Here is a 19555-nt window from a genome sequence, read left to right on the forward strand (position 1 = left end):
TAGTGGTCGGCTTGAAAGCAAAACAAAAAGTGATGATAACTGATGCTGCAAGCAACATGATAAAAGCAATGACGCTTTCAAAGCATGTAACTTATGCTAATTTGTGTTACGATCATAGGATTAATACTTCTTAGTATTAATCCTATGATGTTTAGGTAGAGCATTAAAAACAATGAAACAAAATTTATTTGAAGAGGTTAATGAAATTCAAGATGCTCTTGACATCTGCAAAAAACTTTCTTCTAAAACTCATCAATCATACTTAACCTGTAAAGAAATTTAAAAAAATTGCAATAAACTTGATGGTTGGTTTTTTAACTTACTTTGTGTCTAAATTTCTATTCATAATATTCAATTAATTGTAATATAACATGATATTTGCTTCTTTTATAGTGCCTTATGTTAAAGTAATAGCTTCCGTTAAAACGCAATGGAACAGCCACAGCATGATGGTATAATCGATATTGAAATTAAGACCAGCTCTAAAGTCTTTTAGAGACTCAGAAGTTGTCTCAGAGTTACAAAAAATAATTTCTGATGCTAGACACTGTGTTATATTGAATCAACTTTTACTGATCTTGACAGAATTTAAAAAAATAAGTGATATGCTTTCAGCTGATAACGTTCCGACGATTTAAAATGTTATAGCAGCTTTTTATAACATTACCGTGCACCTTACAAATAAAAAAAATGAAGATGTTACTTTATTACCGAGTATAAAAGCTTTTATTGAATCCTTGCTTACTGAAATTGAAAATAAAGGTTTGGTTGATTCAAAACACTATTATTTTAGTGTTTTGAATCAACCAAAAAGCAAATAGTGGTCATCTACAATCCCAACCCTGGAAAAGTTATTTCTGTCGCAAGCACAGAAGATTTTCAGTTCATGGAGCCAATTGACTTTTGTGTTGCTAGTGTTAAAGATATTGCAATGGGTGATATGTCATTAAGTGAAGAGGAAATATCCTCTTTTTTTTAATGCCAAAGCCTGTCACCAGAAGCAACACAAACGTTTTAACCTGGTGGCAAGACAATTCGAAGGTTCTTCCCATCTTGGCTGAAATTTCCAGATCCATATTTTGCATTCCTACATCAAGTTCCCCGTCTGAAAGGGTTTTCAGTTCGTCAGGAAATATCGTAACTTTTAGCAGAAAAAACCTTTGCTCTGACACAGTAAGACAATTGGTAATTAAAATATACATATGTGTTTTGTTGTATCTTTTAATTTACGGCCGTTAACGGAGTTTAACGTCCGTTAAAATAAGTTAACGGCCGTTTATGGAAAATTGCCGTTAATAAAATTTAACGTAACGGATTTTAGCGAAAATTTCGTTAATTTTTTTAACGCAACGGAAATTAACGGTTTTTTACGGACCGCCTAACGGCATGCTTAATATTAACACACTATTATAAGTTATACGCTTATGATTATTATAAATACACTTATGATTGTTATTAAAGATTATTATAATATTATTATTATTATTATTATTATATATATATATATATATATATATATATATATATATATATATATATATATATATATATATATATATATATATATATATATATATATATATATATATATATATATATATATATATATATATATATATATATTAGTTTAAAGCATATTAAAGATTTTTTTCAATACTTTACCTACAAATTGCATTCAGCAAAAAATGCAAAAAGATTACTTGTTAAATAACTTTAGGGTAATTCCATGTCAAATGAGCCAGAAATTTTTAAAAATGTCACTTTATATCTCAGATTTTGCTGATTTTTATACTGTTGAGAGTACTTAGTATAATAAGAACTGCTTGAATATTTTAGTCTCTGGCTCCAAGAAGATTCTAAAATATGACTCTTTTACTTTTACCAGGTATTGGCCGGGCCCCTCTTGTCCCCTCAGAATTGCAATGTTTATTTAGAGGTTTTAAGTCAAATAACTTTAAGAATATTTGATTTTTTTGAAATAAATACAACGAAGCAGCAATAAAAATTTTAGACTTGATTGATTTTACAATTTTTTAGTATTAATGTAGGTTTAGTCGTGGTATTGGTATTCAAACAAAATCATTCTAAGGTGCATTTTTTTAACAAAACTTGTTCATTTAAAGCTAATAGTATCTATAGATTCTGGGTTAAATTGGTGATAGCTCCTAATTCCAAGAATTGTTCTACTTTTTAAATCTTTTTATGATGATTGCAGATTATTAAAATGTCGTCATCTGTTATTCCAGGTATCCAAGTTATTTCTTCTCTTGCATATTTTCTATAACAATCTCTTTAAATCAGTCATTCTACAATAAATTAGTTTATAATAAGTATAATTTCACAGTTCTCCAAAATGACATGAATCTATTTTTACTGTAAAACTAACTTCTAAATTGCGTTTTAGATTAAATTAAAAATGAGAAAACAACAATATAATTAAAACAACTTAAACACCATGGTAACCATGGTAATGGAAAATTTAACAGTGAGTGATTTCTTTTATCTTTTTTTTGAATGTGAAAGCTAATTTTTTGTCTCTTTAACAAGGTTTTTTAATTGTAATAAATTTGTTAATGTTAAAAATGTTAACAATGAATATAATAGGTAATAAATTTCTTCTATTCTAGTGTAATGAAATGTTTTTTTGTTGCTGCAAATAGTTCTTATTAATAAAACAACTCGAAGTTAACATTTTAGAATTAAATATCAGTTAAAATAATGATTTTAAAAGGTGTTTTTGTTTTATTTGTTACTGTTGGATTTTAGTTAATTAAACAACTTGGCGTTAACATTTTAGCATTAAAAAGTATCAACTTTTTTCAATTCAAAAAGTTTAATATTTTACATTTAAATTTTAAGTAAAATTTTGTTAAAATTATTATTTTAGATGGATGACTGCTTATAATCTGTATACTTGCAAATCAAAATTCTTATAAGCATATGAAATATGATGCGGCTTTTCTTATAAATATTCTTATAAACATATAAAGTTTGGTGAAATACGGTGCGGCCGTGGAGCAGTGGTTATAACGCTTGCTAAATAAGCAGGAGAACCTGGATGGAAATATTTTTCGCATCACGGTAAGGAAGGAGGCGTGAACTTCCTGGTTAAATGCACTTCCAGGGTGCTCTGTGACAAGACCGTTAGGTCTTCTTGAAGCACCTAAATAACAAAACAAAAAAATATTTTTAAAAAGATCATTGAATATAGAATATCAAAAACCAAATAGAACAAGTATCAACCAAAAAATTATTTGAAGACAATATTTTTAAAGTTATCTTTACTTTGTTAGTCAGAACAAAAATTTTTTTTTAAATTGGGGCATGGCCTCTGCTGCCCTGGCCTCATGAACCATCTGGATGTCTGCCCCGGAAACAATTTTAACACAACTTAATCAGGATTACACAAATGCTGAAATTTTCAGAGCTTCAGTTTGTCTGAAAGTAGTGAAAAATCTATTGCAAGATTCCACTACAAAAAAGTAGGGCACATGATCTTACCCTCTCATCGATGGTGTCTTAGCCCTGAAAACAACTTTAACATGCACGTTCATTGGCACTACAGAAATGCCAAAAGTTTCAAAGCTCCAGCTAGCCTGAAAAGAAGTGAAAAAATAATTGTAATATTCCACTACAAAAGTGGAGAAAAATGCTTATGTTTTCTGAAAGATCAATGAATATAGAATGTGTAAAATTATTTTTTTGATATCATCGAGGCTACATGAGTTTCTTGGGCATTGAAAACAGGTATATAAAAAATAGCCTAAATATATTTAAATTGATAAATACAGTTACTTGGTAATAACTTTTTATATTTCTGATCATTTTATTGGATTTGTCACCCCTAAAAATAGCCAGGTACAAATTTTTAAATAAAAAAATCAAATATTTTCAAAGTTGTGTGACTTGAAACTTCTAAATAAACATTGCAATTCTGAGGGGACAAGTGGGCCCAGGCCAATATTTGGTAAAAGTACGAGTCATATTTTAGGATCTTCCTGGAGTTAGAGGCAAAAATTTTTAAGGAATTCGTATTATACTAAGTACCCTCAACTGTATAAAAATCAGCAAAATCTGAGATGTATGGTGACATGGCCTGGGTCAATGGACATGGAATTACCCTTTTTTGTTTTACAAAATAGAATAATTCCATATTTTTGTTTTAATAAAATAAAAATTTTTTACATTATGATATTTCTTAATACTTTCCATTCCTAATTCACAAATTAATTCCAGGATATTTCTGGAGCATTTCTGGGAAATTTAAACCATATTATCAAAACTTAAATTTTTTTTTTACTGTTTATTGAAAAACAAAATATTATGTTAATATTGTTGTTGCAACTTTGAAATAATTGACTGTCAACTAAATTAACTAAAATACTTTCTAAAGTTGACCAAAATCAACTAATACATTTTTGAATCTTTAAAATAACTTTTACAGCAAAGTTAAAACCAATTTAGTCAAATTTTGAATAAAAAGTTTTAAATTATTAAAAAATTTGATTTAAATAAAAATATTTAAGCAGTTTTATTTTCTAAGTTTTTAAAAAAAGATTTTATTTATATTTTTTTAAATTGTATCTTTTGAATGGAACAAATCAATATAAAAGTATTTATAAATTACAAGCAAAGTAACATAAGCAGTATTAGTGTAGTGGTAAAGTGATCGCCTCATAAACGAGAAGTTCTGATTTGGATCCCCTACCATGTCCCTGGTAGTACTGCACTTAATTTGTTTCTCTATACAGCGGCCTTGTTTGTAAAGGTTTGTGCTTTGGAGTTACAAGTTGAGAGAGGGTTGTTACCACAATTAAAAAATAGCACCTTGACTGTAGTCAAGGGGCTATTTTTAGTAGCCTTTATAGTCTTGGGGAGGTGAATTATGATTAAAAAAAAAATCTTGTCAACGACTTTTCATGCAAGGTAAATAGCAAAAAAGTATTTGTATACTTTGTTAAAGAAATACTTAAATATCAATCATATTTATGCTTTGAACAAACCAAACAACTATTTTTATGTTTAACTTTATCATCTCTAGTAGTTGATCTTTATAAACTAAACTACTTATTAAAGAGTTAAAAAAAACTTAAGTAAATACAACATATAATAAAAATAAAAAAATATTTTAATAGATTAGAAAGCATAGATAATTTTTTCTTGTTAAAAATTAAATTAAGATTATTACTATGAATTTTTTTATATAGTATTAAAAAAAGTTCATTTAACAAAGCAATTTTTTAACTTCATTTTAGAACATTAAAAAAGATGTAATTTTACAAGACATGTGGCAATCATTTCTATATTTCATTCCAGGGTAGTGACACCCATGTTTACAGTTTAAGCTTTTTATCCACTTACAACTTTAACTATAAAATCATAAACAAAAAAATATATGTATATATAGGGTTCCCATTCTCCTCTTTTTTCCGTAGGAGAACCCTGTGAAAACTTCAATTTTAATTAGTTTAGTGCCGCGCTCTCCTACGCAAAAAAGAGGAGAATGGGAACCCTATGTATATACAATACATATATATATATATATATATATATATATATATATATATATATATATATATATATATATATATATAATAATAATAATAATAATAATGTACACTGTGACAATTGATGAAATCAATTGTGGAGCACAATAACAGAAGATGTTGTGCTATAACAGCTATAAATGTTTTAAAAATGGCATTGTTTACTTTTCAATGTATATAAATATTATTTAGTATTTAATAAATAATTTTTGCAATAATCTGATTTATCAAGTTTATTCTTGAATTGGTCAATTGTTATTGATTCGACAATATGTGGTGGTAAACCATTCCAAGCATTTACGACTCTACACGAAAAGAAATTATATCTAGCATTACTCTTACAGTATGCCTTTGTTAACTTTTGGTTATGACTACGAAAATTGTAAGGTTTTAATTGAACTTTAGATATTGAGTCATTTATCCAATTTATTTCCTCATAACCGTTCTATATTTTATATTGAAAAATAAGATCTCCTCTTAAATGACGTTCTTCTAGAGTTGTTAATTTCAATAACTGTAGTCTTTTTTCGTATGGCATTTTTTTAAAAGCTGGTACGAGTTTTGTTGCCCTTTTCTGTACTTTTTCTAACTTTAAGATATCTTGCTTCAGATAAGGACACCATACTTGGATTGCAAACTCAAGATGGGGTCTTACAAAAGTCGTATATAATTTTTTTGCCATATTCGAGTCAAAATATTAAAAAGTTTGTTTAATAAGAGCAAGCATTTGATTTGATTTTCCGACAGCTTTATCAATATGACTGGTCTATTTTAAACTAGATTGCATCATTACTCCTAAATCTCGTTCTACTTTTGATGTTGCTAAGATATTATTCTGTTGAGTTTCAGCGTCGAACATTGAATAAGTTATACATGGATTTTTAAAGCCAATGTGCATAATTTTGCACTTTTCATAGTTAAATTTCATTAACCATAATGACGACCATTTCATAATATTATCAATATCTAGTTGTAATTTGTTTATGCGAATATCTTCATCTGATTTAAAAATATTTATAATTTTGCTATCATCTGCATATAATTTGATATTATTTTTTAATGTGTCTGGCAGATCGTTTAGGCCCGAGGACAGAACCTTGTGGAACTCCACTCTCGACTGTTAGCCATTTTGATACACAATCCCCTAAAATTACTCGTTGCTTTCTATTATGTAAATAGGCTTCTATCCAATTTAGAACTACTCCATAAATACCATATGATTTTAACTTTAACATCAATCGCATATGAGGTACTTTATCAAAAGCTTTTGAGAAATCTGTATACAACATATCAACACACCAGCCATTCTCAATAGCATCAAATAAAATATCTTGTGTTTCTAGTAGATTAGTAGTAAAGCTTTTGTTCTTTCGAAAACCATGTTGATTACTATTTAATATATATATATATATATATATATATATATATATATATATATATATATATATATATATATATATATATATATATATATATATATATATATATATATATATATATATACATATATATATATATACATATATATATATATATATATATATATATATATACATATATATATATTTATATATATATATATATATATATATATATATATATATATATATATATATATATATATATATATATATATATATATATATATATATACATATATATATATATACTATATATATATATATATATATATATATATATATATATATATATATATATATATATATATATATATATATACATATATATATATATATATATATATATATATATATATATATATATATATATATATATATATATATATATATATATATATTGTATATGCATATATATATATATATATATATATTGTATATAAACATATTTTTTTTTTTATGATTTTATAGTTAAAGTTGTTAGTTGGTAAAAATTGTAAGTTGGTTTAAATATTAGCTGGAAATAGTTTTAAATAATTAATTTAAAATTTATTAACTAATTGACAAATAAAAATTAGCAGAAATTAAAATTTAGAACTTTGAAAAATGAGGGAAAATGATGTAGTTTAAAAAAAAAGTGAAAGAACAAAAACGCTATATTAAAAATAAAAAATGGATTAATATTCATCCTTTTAATTTTAAACTCTTTTTTACAATATTTTATTTAACTTGCTTTCTTGTCGGTTCGTTTGTTTGTTTATTTATTTTGGCGTCCGCGCAAAATCACACGAGGTCAGCAGTAATAATAAAAGAAATCGTTGAAAAAAGTAGACGATGTTTCGTCTGACTTATTTTTTCCCGTGAACTTTTGGAAGACAGACGAGAAAACTTTGGTTTTTGCGCTAATGCAATTTATCATCTACCGGAACAAATATGTTCCTGCGGCTTTGCTTTGATCTTTATGAAATATCGTAATGTTTCGGGGGGTTTTATTTGAAAAATGCGCTAAAATTTATTTTATTAAATTATTAGTGCTATTCAGAAGCTATATGACAAGCGAAAAAGATAACTTAGAGTATGCTTTTAAATAGTTTGTGAGTTATTTTGTATTAAATCTTTGAAGGATTACCAAAAATAATCTTAAATAGCTCTCAGCAATTGCGTAGATTGTTTCGTTTGCCAACCAACAGGCGATGAAAAATCAATTGTGTTTCAATGTCTACCCTTTTTTACCTTCACTTTAAACTTGTTAAGAGAAAGACAAGCACCTGATAGTATTCGATATGAATATGTATTAAGATGTGCAATAATAAAGTTTTAGTTGTTTCTCCGCTTTTGAGTTGAATGAAAGATTAAGAAAACAAATTAATTCAAATCAAATCAAATTTATTCTGAATAAAAGATCTTACATCAAGGATATTTAAAAATAGTATGGATACTAATCTCAAGTAAACACCTATCAAATTTAATTATAATAAATAGTGATAATAAAAAGAAAAGTAAAGTCAGATAAAAGGTGATAATTGTAAGAAAAGGAAGAAATAATAGTAACTGTAAAAGTTATATAACAATGGTAACCACAAAAATAATACCAACAACAATAATATAAATAATTACTATAAATAAAAATAATTTCAGTAATAATAACAGGTTAATAATAATATTAGTAATAATATAAAAATAATATTAGTAATAACTAATGTTATAATAATATAAAGTAAATACAAATTAAATTGATATTAATAATAATAAAATATGAATGATAGTAATTATTAGGAATATATTTATATAATGATATAAAACAATAATAATAAGGAACAGCACTAGTATTTATCAAAATTTAACAATAAGAGTAATAATAATAATAAAAGTCATTGTTACAAAAAATGTATAACATATATAAATATAAATATGTATACGCACACATGAACACATACATACATATATAAATACATACACACATATACATAAACACATACACATATACACACATACACTCACATATTTATATATATATATATATATATATATATATATATATATATATACATATATACACACATACATACATATATATATATATATATATATATATATATATATATATATATATATATATATATATATATATACATACATACATACACATATATATACACATGCATATATATTTATATATTTATATATTTATATATATATGTGTGTGTGTGTGTGTGTGTGTGTGTGTGTGTGTGTGTGTGTGTGTGTGTGTGTGTGTGTGTGTGTGTGTGTGTGCATACACACAAACATATACATATACACACATACATACACACACATACATATACAAATGTATACATATACATATATACACATATACATATATACATATACACACATATACATATACACACACATATACATACAACATACATACCCATATACACATACATAAATACATACACATACACACATATATACATACATACATATACACACATACACACACTCACATACATATAAACAAATAGACACATACCTACATACATATGTACACACACATATAGGCGCACATATACATACATACACATATACACACACATATAGAATAATGTTATAATAATATTTATATCATATATAACAATACAAAAGCAATAATGATAATGACCCACAATAATTCCAACATTTTACAAACAGTATCTCTCCAAAAAAAAAGCATGAAGACGGGTTTTAAATTGTGTAATAGAGTTTAGTGATTTAAGGTGAAGAGGTAATTTATTCCAAGATTTTATGCACTGGTTTGTGATTGATTTATGACCGTACTTAACTGAAGAATGATTTTGGCTAGATAATTTAAGGTTATATATACACACTTAGTAAAAAGGTAAACAAAATAGCTTCTATAAAGCATAATCAACAAAGAAAAAATATTGAAGATGATCAAACAGAGGTAATAACTATCATTATTATACATTATTTTAGTTACCAAATAAAGTTTTTCATTTCTCTAGAGAAGGTCTAGTTATTGCTTGGTAATTACCCTGAGAAATTGTACATTTTTTTCTGAATTATTGTTCATAAATTTTGGAATTTTGTTTTCATTTTTCTGTAGAAAACATGTAAAATATTTTTTAGTGAATGAAAATAATTAATGATTAATTGAGAAATTTTTAATGCTAAATGCATTTAGATTGAAATTGCATTGAAGATTAGAAATGCATTATTATATTTCATTAATTCTAAATGTGTTAAGCATTTATTATGAAATATTATATTATTCTGATATTGAATTTAGATATATGATGTTGAATTGAATTTGATATTGAATTGAATTTTATTTGAACACATGCTTCAAGTAAATTTTTTTTTTGAATTATGGAGTGTTGTTTATTGTTTAAAAGTATACTGTTTTTTTTTTAGATAAATTACAATGAAGCAAATGTAATATTTTGTTCACCTGAAGCCATTCTAACAACTTATAGATCAATTGTCAATGACTCTGCCTTTAATCAGAAACTTGTTGCAGTTGCAAATGATGAAAGTCATTGTGCAAAAAAGTGGTAAGTGACTTTGTTATATAGATGAATTTTCTACGTCAATTAAACATTGGTATTTACAACTTTAATGTCAGAACTTCTTGTAATACATTAAATTAAATTAAAATTAAAAAAAATTTACTCATTGAAAGAAAAGATAAATACATTACCTAAAGCATTATATAAGTAAAATCTTGTGATTTACATGATTTTATTTATACCTTATTTGTCTGTGATTGTTATAGACGTTCAAGTACACTATCAGATGCATTTCGGTCTCATTATAATAGACTCTCGAATTGCTATCACTTGTCCCTAAAAGAATTCCAGTATTGGCATCAACAGCAACTGCAGCTAAAAGTACTGCTGACTTTATTATTGATAATCTTTGTATGCATAATTTGGTTATTATATCATCTACACCAGAAAGAAGAAATATTAAATACAGCCTAATACATATTGACTCTAGAGATCCAGAGAAATTTTTCTACCCAGTTGTTCAACATATTCTTTTGAATACTTATTCAGCTAAAAGAACTTTAGTCTTTTCTACAACTATGACTAATGTGAGATCAATTTATTGGTATTTTCACAAAGAACTAGGAGAAAAATATAAAAGCTACCTTGATAGACTATATGGTCAATTTCATTCCAAAACAGATGATGATTTTAATGATGAAAAATATAATAATACAAAGATCAAGCTTCAATTTGTTTGTTCAAAAATATTTTTTGATCAAGCTTCATTTGTTTGTTCGAAAATATTCTACAATCCATTTCTTCTGCTTTTGGTATAGATATCAATATTCTTTGTGAGTTTTCTTTAGGAATTTCACAACCTCTTGATATGGCATTTATATTTTTTTGTATTTTTGCCAATATTCTTTTTACATTTGTATAGCATGTTTTACAAATACAATGATAGTTATTTGAATAAGTTAGCTTTTCATTTATGATTTTTTCTATATTTAGGTCAGCCTCTGTTATTTTTCCCTTATTATCCCATAGATTAATTTTCATAGAATCATCATCATAGGATGAATACTTTTGTGTGATATCATGAAGATATAAAATCCACACGTTTAATGAACTAGGAGGTAAGAAAACCTCAGAAGGTTGTGACCTTATTTTTGTTAATGCTATGTTGTTGTTTTTTTTAAGCAATATAACATCGTGATCATTGCATTGAAAATCAAACAACTTATCATCCATTTATTAAAAATTGGATACCATATTGCAATAAAAGAGTTCACCGAAACTTATGAGTATATAAAAAGCGAAACAAAATGTTTGAATTGAATAAATTAAATTTGAAGTTAATCCAACTTAATTTGGCCACTACTTATGAGTAAGAAAAAAAAAATGAATTTGTTATTATTTTTATAAATCTGCAATCAGAAAAAACTTTAATGTGTCTTTTTTTAGTTTGAAAGTTAAAAATACGGGTTAACAAGATATATTTGACGTATCTTGAATTTGATAAAATTGTTGATAATTTGTTGAAAATAGTTGATAGTTGGTTTTTAAAAAGTTTATTACCCCCGTCTTTAAACCTGCTAAGCGTAAATATTTTTCGTCATTATTAATTTTTTTTAAATAACCAAAGTTTTCTCGTCTGACTTCCCGAAGTTCACGGGAAAAAAAGTCAGACGAATTATCGTCTATGAAAAAAGTAGTTAAAAGAAACAACGCAAAACAGACTTTAGTTTAGCGTAAATAAATAGAATCGCTGTTAAATAATAAAAAATATATAAATAAATTTATTTTTAAAAAATAACATTTTAATAATGGACTTAAAAGAAAAAGTTTTTTTTATGTATATATATATATTTTTTATATTTTATAAGAGGCAAATTAATAATTAAGTATTGTTTGAGATATATAGCAAACCGATTTTAATTATATAATAACACTATCGTTAATTTTTTAACTCTTACTTGCAACATTTTTATTGTCCATGGCATTCACTTCAGAAGCAACTACAATCGAAGTTATAGCTTTAAAAACTATGGTTTGCAAAACGCACAGAACAATACACTTTTGATACTATAAGGTTTTTCAAATATTAAAATTAAACACTTAATTTAGAGTTTATTTCTCAATCGGCAACATTGAAATAATGATGACGGAGGCAGATAGCTTTTCAACTTTCCTATGGAGAACTCTGGTGAAATTCTCAGAACTTTGGCTAAAAATATTATAAAAATTCTGAGAACTTCATTAGAGTTCTCCATAACAAATTTGTAAAGACTTTGCTATCTTTACAAATTTGTTATGGAGAGTGCGTCTATCTTATTTGAAAATAAAATAGACGGACTCTGATTCGCTGATTTTAAAAGAGGAAATAGCGCAGTTGTTGAGGAAATTTAATGAAAACTTAAGTCAAAATTTATGTAAGATTTACATATTTATAGAAAATGCTTTTTATAAAAAAAGTAATACAAATTAAAATTTATTCATTAGGTTATTAAACAACTCTTTATGTTACTCAGTCAAAATAACTCAATTACCACGTATAAATAATTGGAAATCTTTTGTGTAGTAATTGTTTTCCAATGTATCATAGAATAAAACAAAGTTTTTGTTACTGAGCCATTTTAGATTAGTCATTCCAACTAAATATGTAACACGAGCAACAAAGAGATTCAGTTCGATTAGTTTGAGGAGAACATTCTGTAAACACTTAGGAACATACCTAACAGCTGTTTTTATGTAGAAAATACACAAAAAGTGCGATATGTCAAACATGTAACACATTTCACATATCGTTTTTTGTGCTAAATAATACTTTCTACAAAAAAAAAAAATGTTTTTTCTATTTTCATAGAATGTTCTCATTAATCAAATTTTTAAATCTCTTGTAAATTTGTTATCAATAATATTTTTTATATTATTAAGAATATTTAGATGCTTTGCGGTCACATTACAGCACTGCGGAGTAGCATTTGTTTAGGGAGTTTACGCCTCTCTCCTTACCAATATTGCTATATATATATATATATATATATATATATATATATATATATATAGCATAACAAGAATATGATCTTTAAAAGTCATATTCTTGTTATGCAATATGTTTATAATATCTAAGTTGATTTCAATAAAAAGGCAGCGTATAACTATTTTTAAATATATTTTGATATATTTACATATTAACGATATTTGGCTGACCGATTATATATATTATTATTTTGCTGACCTATAATATATATATATATATATATATATATATATATATATATATATATATATATATATATATATATATATATATATATATATATATATATACATACATATATATACATATATATATATATATATACATATATATACATATATACATATATATATATATATATATATATATATATATATATATATATATATATATATATATATATATATATACATACATACATATATATATATATATATATATATATATACATATATATACATATATATATATATATACATATATATATATATATACATATATATACATATATATATATATATATATATATATATATATATATATATATATATATATATATATATATATATATATATATATATAGAGAGAGAGAGAGAGAGAGAGAGAGAGAGAGAGAGAGAGAGAGAGAGAGAGAGAGAGAGAGAGAGAGAGAAAGAGAGAGAGAGAGAGAGAGATTGTGTAATTGATATCCTAAAAGTCATATTGACATTATGCAAGTATTATAAATAGGGATTGCGAATTCCCGGTTAGCGGGAATTATTTATTGTGTTCTCGGGATCCCGGGAAAATCTCGGGAACGTACATTTAAATAAAATGCAATTAAATATAACTTTATTTTTATTTTTTACTTTATTCTTAAAACTATTTTTGTGATTTAAAGTGACCTTTTAGAAAAACCAGTGCATCCAGACGACTATCTGATAATCTAGTTCAAAACGTTGTATTAAATAAACCTGTTGAACTAAACACTCTTTCAGCTTCAACACTGGATGTTCGAATAGTTAAAAGTTCATTATAAAGCGTATCTAAATTATGTGATCTTCTGTTTGTTGCTTTAAACAGATTGAATTTTGAAGCATAGTTAGTTTATTGAAATTAACTCAATAGCAATACTTATCATCTCTGTTTTAGTTGCTATGCAAAATAAGTTATTATACATTTCACTTTGAAAAGACTGGATTATCTAAAAACCTTTATTTATGTTATTAAAGTCTATAGGTACCGAAAAAAAAAATCCCGGGATTTCGGATTTTCAGTTTATCATTTTTCTCGGGAACAATTCCTAATTATATTATTTAGGTGGAAATAATTTTAAATAATTAATTTCAAAATTTTAACTAAGTAATAAATGAATATTAGTAAAAATTAAAGTGTAGCACTTTGAAAAATAAGGAAAAATTATTTAGTTTAAAAAAAAAGTGAAAGAACAAAAACATTGGATTAGAAATAAAAAATGGATTAATATTCATCCTTTTAATTTTAATTTTTTTAAATATTTTATAAGAGGCAGAGAAATAATTAAGGATTGTTTGAGATATATAGTTATATATAGATATATAATTATATAATAACACTATCTTATATACTATATGATGACCGAGGCAGATAGCTTTTCCAATTTGTTAAAGAGAACTCTGATGAAATTCTCAGATTTTTGGCTAAACTGTGGAGGAGAATTTACTAAGGAAGTTTACGCCTCTCTCCTTACCAATATCACATATTTGGCTAGAGCCAGCGTTGAACATCGGGGCTCTTGGTTTTTTTAAATTTGATTTATAAGAAAAAAATGGCGATTTTTTTCGTCATTTTTTTTAATTTCTCATAACATGAAAAAATGATTGGCGATTGTGAAATGGTGTGACGATATGTATATATATATATATATATATATATATATATATATATATATATATATATATATATATATATATATATATATATATATATATATATATATATATATATATATATATATATATATATATATATATATAGATATATATATATATATATATTATATATATATATATATATATATATATATATATATATATATATATATATATATATAATTTTTTATTTCTGAATTAACATTTTACATTCAAGGATGTTTACAAATATTAAAATTGCTAACAAAAAGCAAACACCTACTAATGTTAATACCTAATTAAAATAACTATAATGCTAATTTTCACAATATATATATTATAACAATAATAAACATTATAACATAAAAATAACAATACTAATAATAATAACAACAATAACAATAATAAGGTAAAATCTGTACCATACAAGTTTAGCCCGGAATACGGGTAAAACAAGTTTTTCTTCAAACTGTAAAAGTCCATCAATATCATAAAGTTGTTTTAATTCTTTGCGATTATTTTTAATACGACTAATTAATTCCTTTCCCATAAATTTGTTCATGTCATTCTCGAAAAGTTTCACTTCTCCCGTAAATTTTATTACTCCTTTTTGGAACTCTTTAAGAAAAAATAAAATAAAAATCGAATAATAACACTTCAATATTTTGATGAACATCTTTAAAATTCCTAAGTAAAATTCTTACATTTATTGCTCATTTTCTACCTGCTTGCAATAATTCAATGATTATAAGAATTAAACAAAAAAGTAATTGTAAAATATATTTTACATTTCTATTATAAGTTTTATAGACTATTAGATATATATATATTTTTTAATTTTGTTTCACCTTCTTAAGGCCGAGAGGGCTACAACAGTCAATGAGACTATTTTAGTGGTGTTACAGGCTTCTCTCAACTCCTTACTCTGAAACACAAATATTGACTAACAAGACTGCTGTGCAGAGAAACGAGTTGAGTTCATTTAATCTTTTCCGTAAAAAAAAATCACTTATCAGTACTTTTCTATTAAAAATACCCTTCTTCATTAAATCATTTTTGCAATCCATTTAACGTAATATGTAATGTTACGTTAAATGGATTGCAAAAACAATTATTTTCACGCAAGAAGATTGCGTGAAAATAATTGTATTATATATAAACTATTATTGTGTTGCGTCAGAAGGAACGTTGTTGGTGTGTCATATATTATATTGTATATAAAGTTTATAATGTTTATTATACCCTCAGGGGTATTTGCAAATGTATATATATTGAGTAAAGATATTCATGAAAACAGAGAGAGAAAAAACAAATATAGACTTATTATTACAGTTTTGACTAGAATGGGAACTGTTCAACTCACAATCGTCTATGTCATTGAACTTGATTTAAATTGTCTAGTTTTTTTAGATACAGAAGAAAGGCCTTATAAATTTAGCATATAAATTTAGTATTTTTTTTTTAAATTTTTATTTAGGTGCCCCAAGAAGTCCTTACGGTCTTATCACAGAGGACCGCAGGTGAGCATTTAATCGGAAGTTCACGCTTCCTTCCTAACCGATGGCGCAAAAGTACCCAGAGGTGGGATTTGAACCACGGATCCTTCGTATATGAGTCAAGTGCGCTACCACTGCTCCACGGCTGCTCAAATATCATTTTTAGTAGGCTACAGAATAGTTTTAATGGCTCTACCAATCTTAATTGTGTCAAATCTTAAAATGAAAAAATACCTTTTTTTTTTCTGTTAAAAAAGTGTATTTTTTTTTTTACTCTTTTCCGTGTTATGATCTAAAGCCGATGTCAGATTATATCCTTTACAAACTTTCACATCATCTAAACTTTTAAGTAATAAGCATGATAATTTAATTACATATGTGCAAAAAATTGTTTAAACAATCTGCAAAAAATGTAATAAAGTGAAATCAAATTCTTTAATTTACTTTTATATAAATCATATTAAAAAAACTAGAGAATCAACATACCATGACAAATCTTTACTTTAATCAGTTCAAAAACTTTCCATTGAGAGCCAGGATCCATTTCTTCTTTCTCTGCACGACTGGCATTAATTTTAACTAGGCAAAAAACGTTTTTTTGTGGTTCATAAATCCATTTGAACTACTTCTTCATAAACTTTTTTTCCTTGCATCCACACTATATAATCGGTCTCGAGTCTTGATTAATTGTCTGGTATCGGTGCGATGCCTTACAGAATCGGTATTGAACTCACGCGATACTGTTATCGAATGAGCCAGTTATGCTGGTATCGTTTGGTATTGGTGCGATACCTAAAAGTATCAATACCGAGATACAGTTAAAAGATAATTTTGATACCCGTATTGCGTATCAAAAGATAACTTTTGATATGCAATACGGGTATCAAAAGTTATCGGTTATGTTGGTATTGTTTGGTACCTATAGTATTATTTGGTATTGTAACTCGTGTCATCATGAGAACTTGCATTTTGTTTTCATGAACGATTAGTAATTTGAAATAATTTCATATAATAAATGAGATGTACATTATTGATTAATTTAGTATAAGAGAAATTCTCAATGAGGGTTGTATGACATCATAGTTATCATTTAATTTCTCATCTAGTATTTTTGTTTTAATTTAAATAATTGTGTGGTATAGCGTCTGTATTTTAATTTCTCATCTGTTATCGTTATTACAATTTTTTCTATCGTTTTCCTTCTTCCTATCGGAAAGAGAGAATTTTGTTTAACATCAATTTCTATATCAAATTATTACAAATAATTAATTATGTTAACAAGTGTGTAAAAGGCGGACAAAAAGAAAAAGGGGGTGGTATTCAGGGTAAATACCCCCTCCCTCTCCCTATCTAAGAAATGTCAAACTTCAAAATATCATTATTATAATAAAAAAAATAAAGAAAAATACAAAAAACTGAACTGCAACATTTTATTATTTTTCTATAAAAAAAAAGTGTTTATATAACCATTCAGTATTTATATAACCATTCAATATTTATGTAACCACTCAATATTTATTTTATTCAATATATTTATTAGCAAATTATCTTTATCACTATTTTATAACCTAAAATCATTCTAAATGATCAAATGAAAGAGTTGCTTTATTTTAAAAAAACGCAGGCTTTATTTTCTATATTTATTTGGTTGGACTACCCTCCTAGAACAATGACCTTGATCCGCCCATGCTGTGTGTTGTTTCTCATATCGTTATTCCAACCCTATCGAGTTTTTATTCTATTCAGGCGAGAATTTTCTATGCGGAATAAATCTTCAGGGGAATAGTTTTGCAACCATTAGAGAAAGTTTCTCATATGATTCTCCGAAGGGAGTGTGATGCAACCGTTAATGATTGTTCTAAACGAGTATTGGAAATGATTGTTCGAAAGGAATTGATATCGTAACAGCCATTACAGTTATTTTAATTTAATTAATTGTGCGATATTGCATTCATATTTTAATTTCTCATCTGGTATTGTTACTTAAATCTCATTAAATCTCTCGTATTGTAATTCTCGCCTGGTCTTTCGTTCGATGTTCAACAGCTAAAATTTAGTTGTAAACAATTAACATAAGTATACTTTTGTTGCTAAAGTAAACTAGCCTTCATTCATTATGCTTCTTACAACATCTTTAATCTGGGATTATTTCAAGGAAAATATAAATAAGCACTACTTACTAAGTATTGTTTATACTTTATCTCAAAAGGTAATTGCCGGCAGTGCCGGGAAATAATCCTGAGATTAATCAGGTTTGTTTTTATATATAATACTTTACTCACAAGCGCAGAAGTTTGTGTGGCCAAGCGAATAAAGTAATAGTTTCGGTATCCTGAGCTCTAGGATCAAGTCTTTCTGAAGAACTAAACTTTTTTTAACTTCTTGTAATTAAAAATGCACTTTTTTTTTTTACGTTATAACTATTATTGTTTATAAAGATTTAAAAAAATTTAATATAATTAGTGGAGGAATAAGACATAAATTGACTGACTTTTAGGGAAAACATGCAAGGCACAGTGTGCTAAATTGATCGCTAGGTTTTATGTCTGCCCACTCTGAATTTTTTATTTATTTCATATATACATACCTATCAACTAATTGTAAAAAAATAGTTTTATATTCATGCCTATCAAGGGGTCTTTTTTTGGTAATAATATTTCTGAAATTATTCATCTCCTTTGACATTTTTTAGATGTAACTGCCACCAA

The 19555-nt window shown here is 25.7% G+C and overlaps 1 protein-coding gene and 1 long non-coding RNA gene across 2 annotated transcripts in view; one reads left to right on the forward strand and one right to left on the reverse strand.

Annotated features, from left to right (window-relative positions):
• LOC136076863 (NFX1-type zinc finger-containing protein 1-like) overlaps positions 1 to 12788 on the reverse strand; it is a 58417-nt gene extending 45629 nt beyond the window's left edge. Inside the window, exon 1 of the mRNA XM_065790490.1 lies at positions 12417 to 12788. Within this exon, the coding sequence (XP_065646562.1) occupies positions 12417 to 12438 (22 nt within the window). The 5' untranslated portion in view covers positions 12439 to 12788. The remainder of the gene's footprint in view (positions 1 to 12416) is intronic.
• On the forward strand, positions 9137 to 11365 carry LOC136076862 (uncharacterized). Its single transcript, XR_010636634.1, has 3 exons — positions 9137 to 9893; positions 10364 to 10503; positions 10725 to 11365. It is a non-coding gene; the product is annotated as an uncharacterized LOC136076862 (long non-coding RNA).
• Positions 12789 to 19555: the final 6767 nt, after the last annotated feature.

Source organism: Hydra vulgaris, chromosome 02 (genome assembly GCF_038396675.1).
Source record: "Hydra vulgaris chromosome 02, alternate assembly HydraT2T_AEP".
NCBI lineage: Eukaryota > Metazoa > Cnidaria > Hydrozoa > Anthoathecata > Hydridae > Hydra > Hydra vulgaris.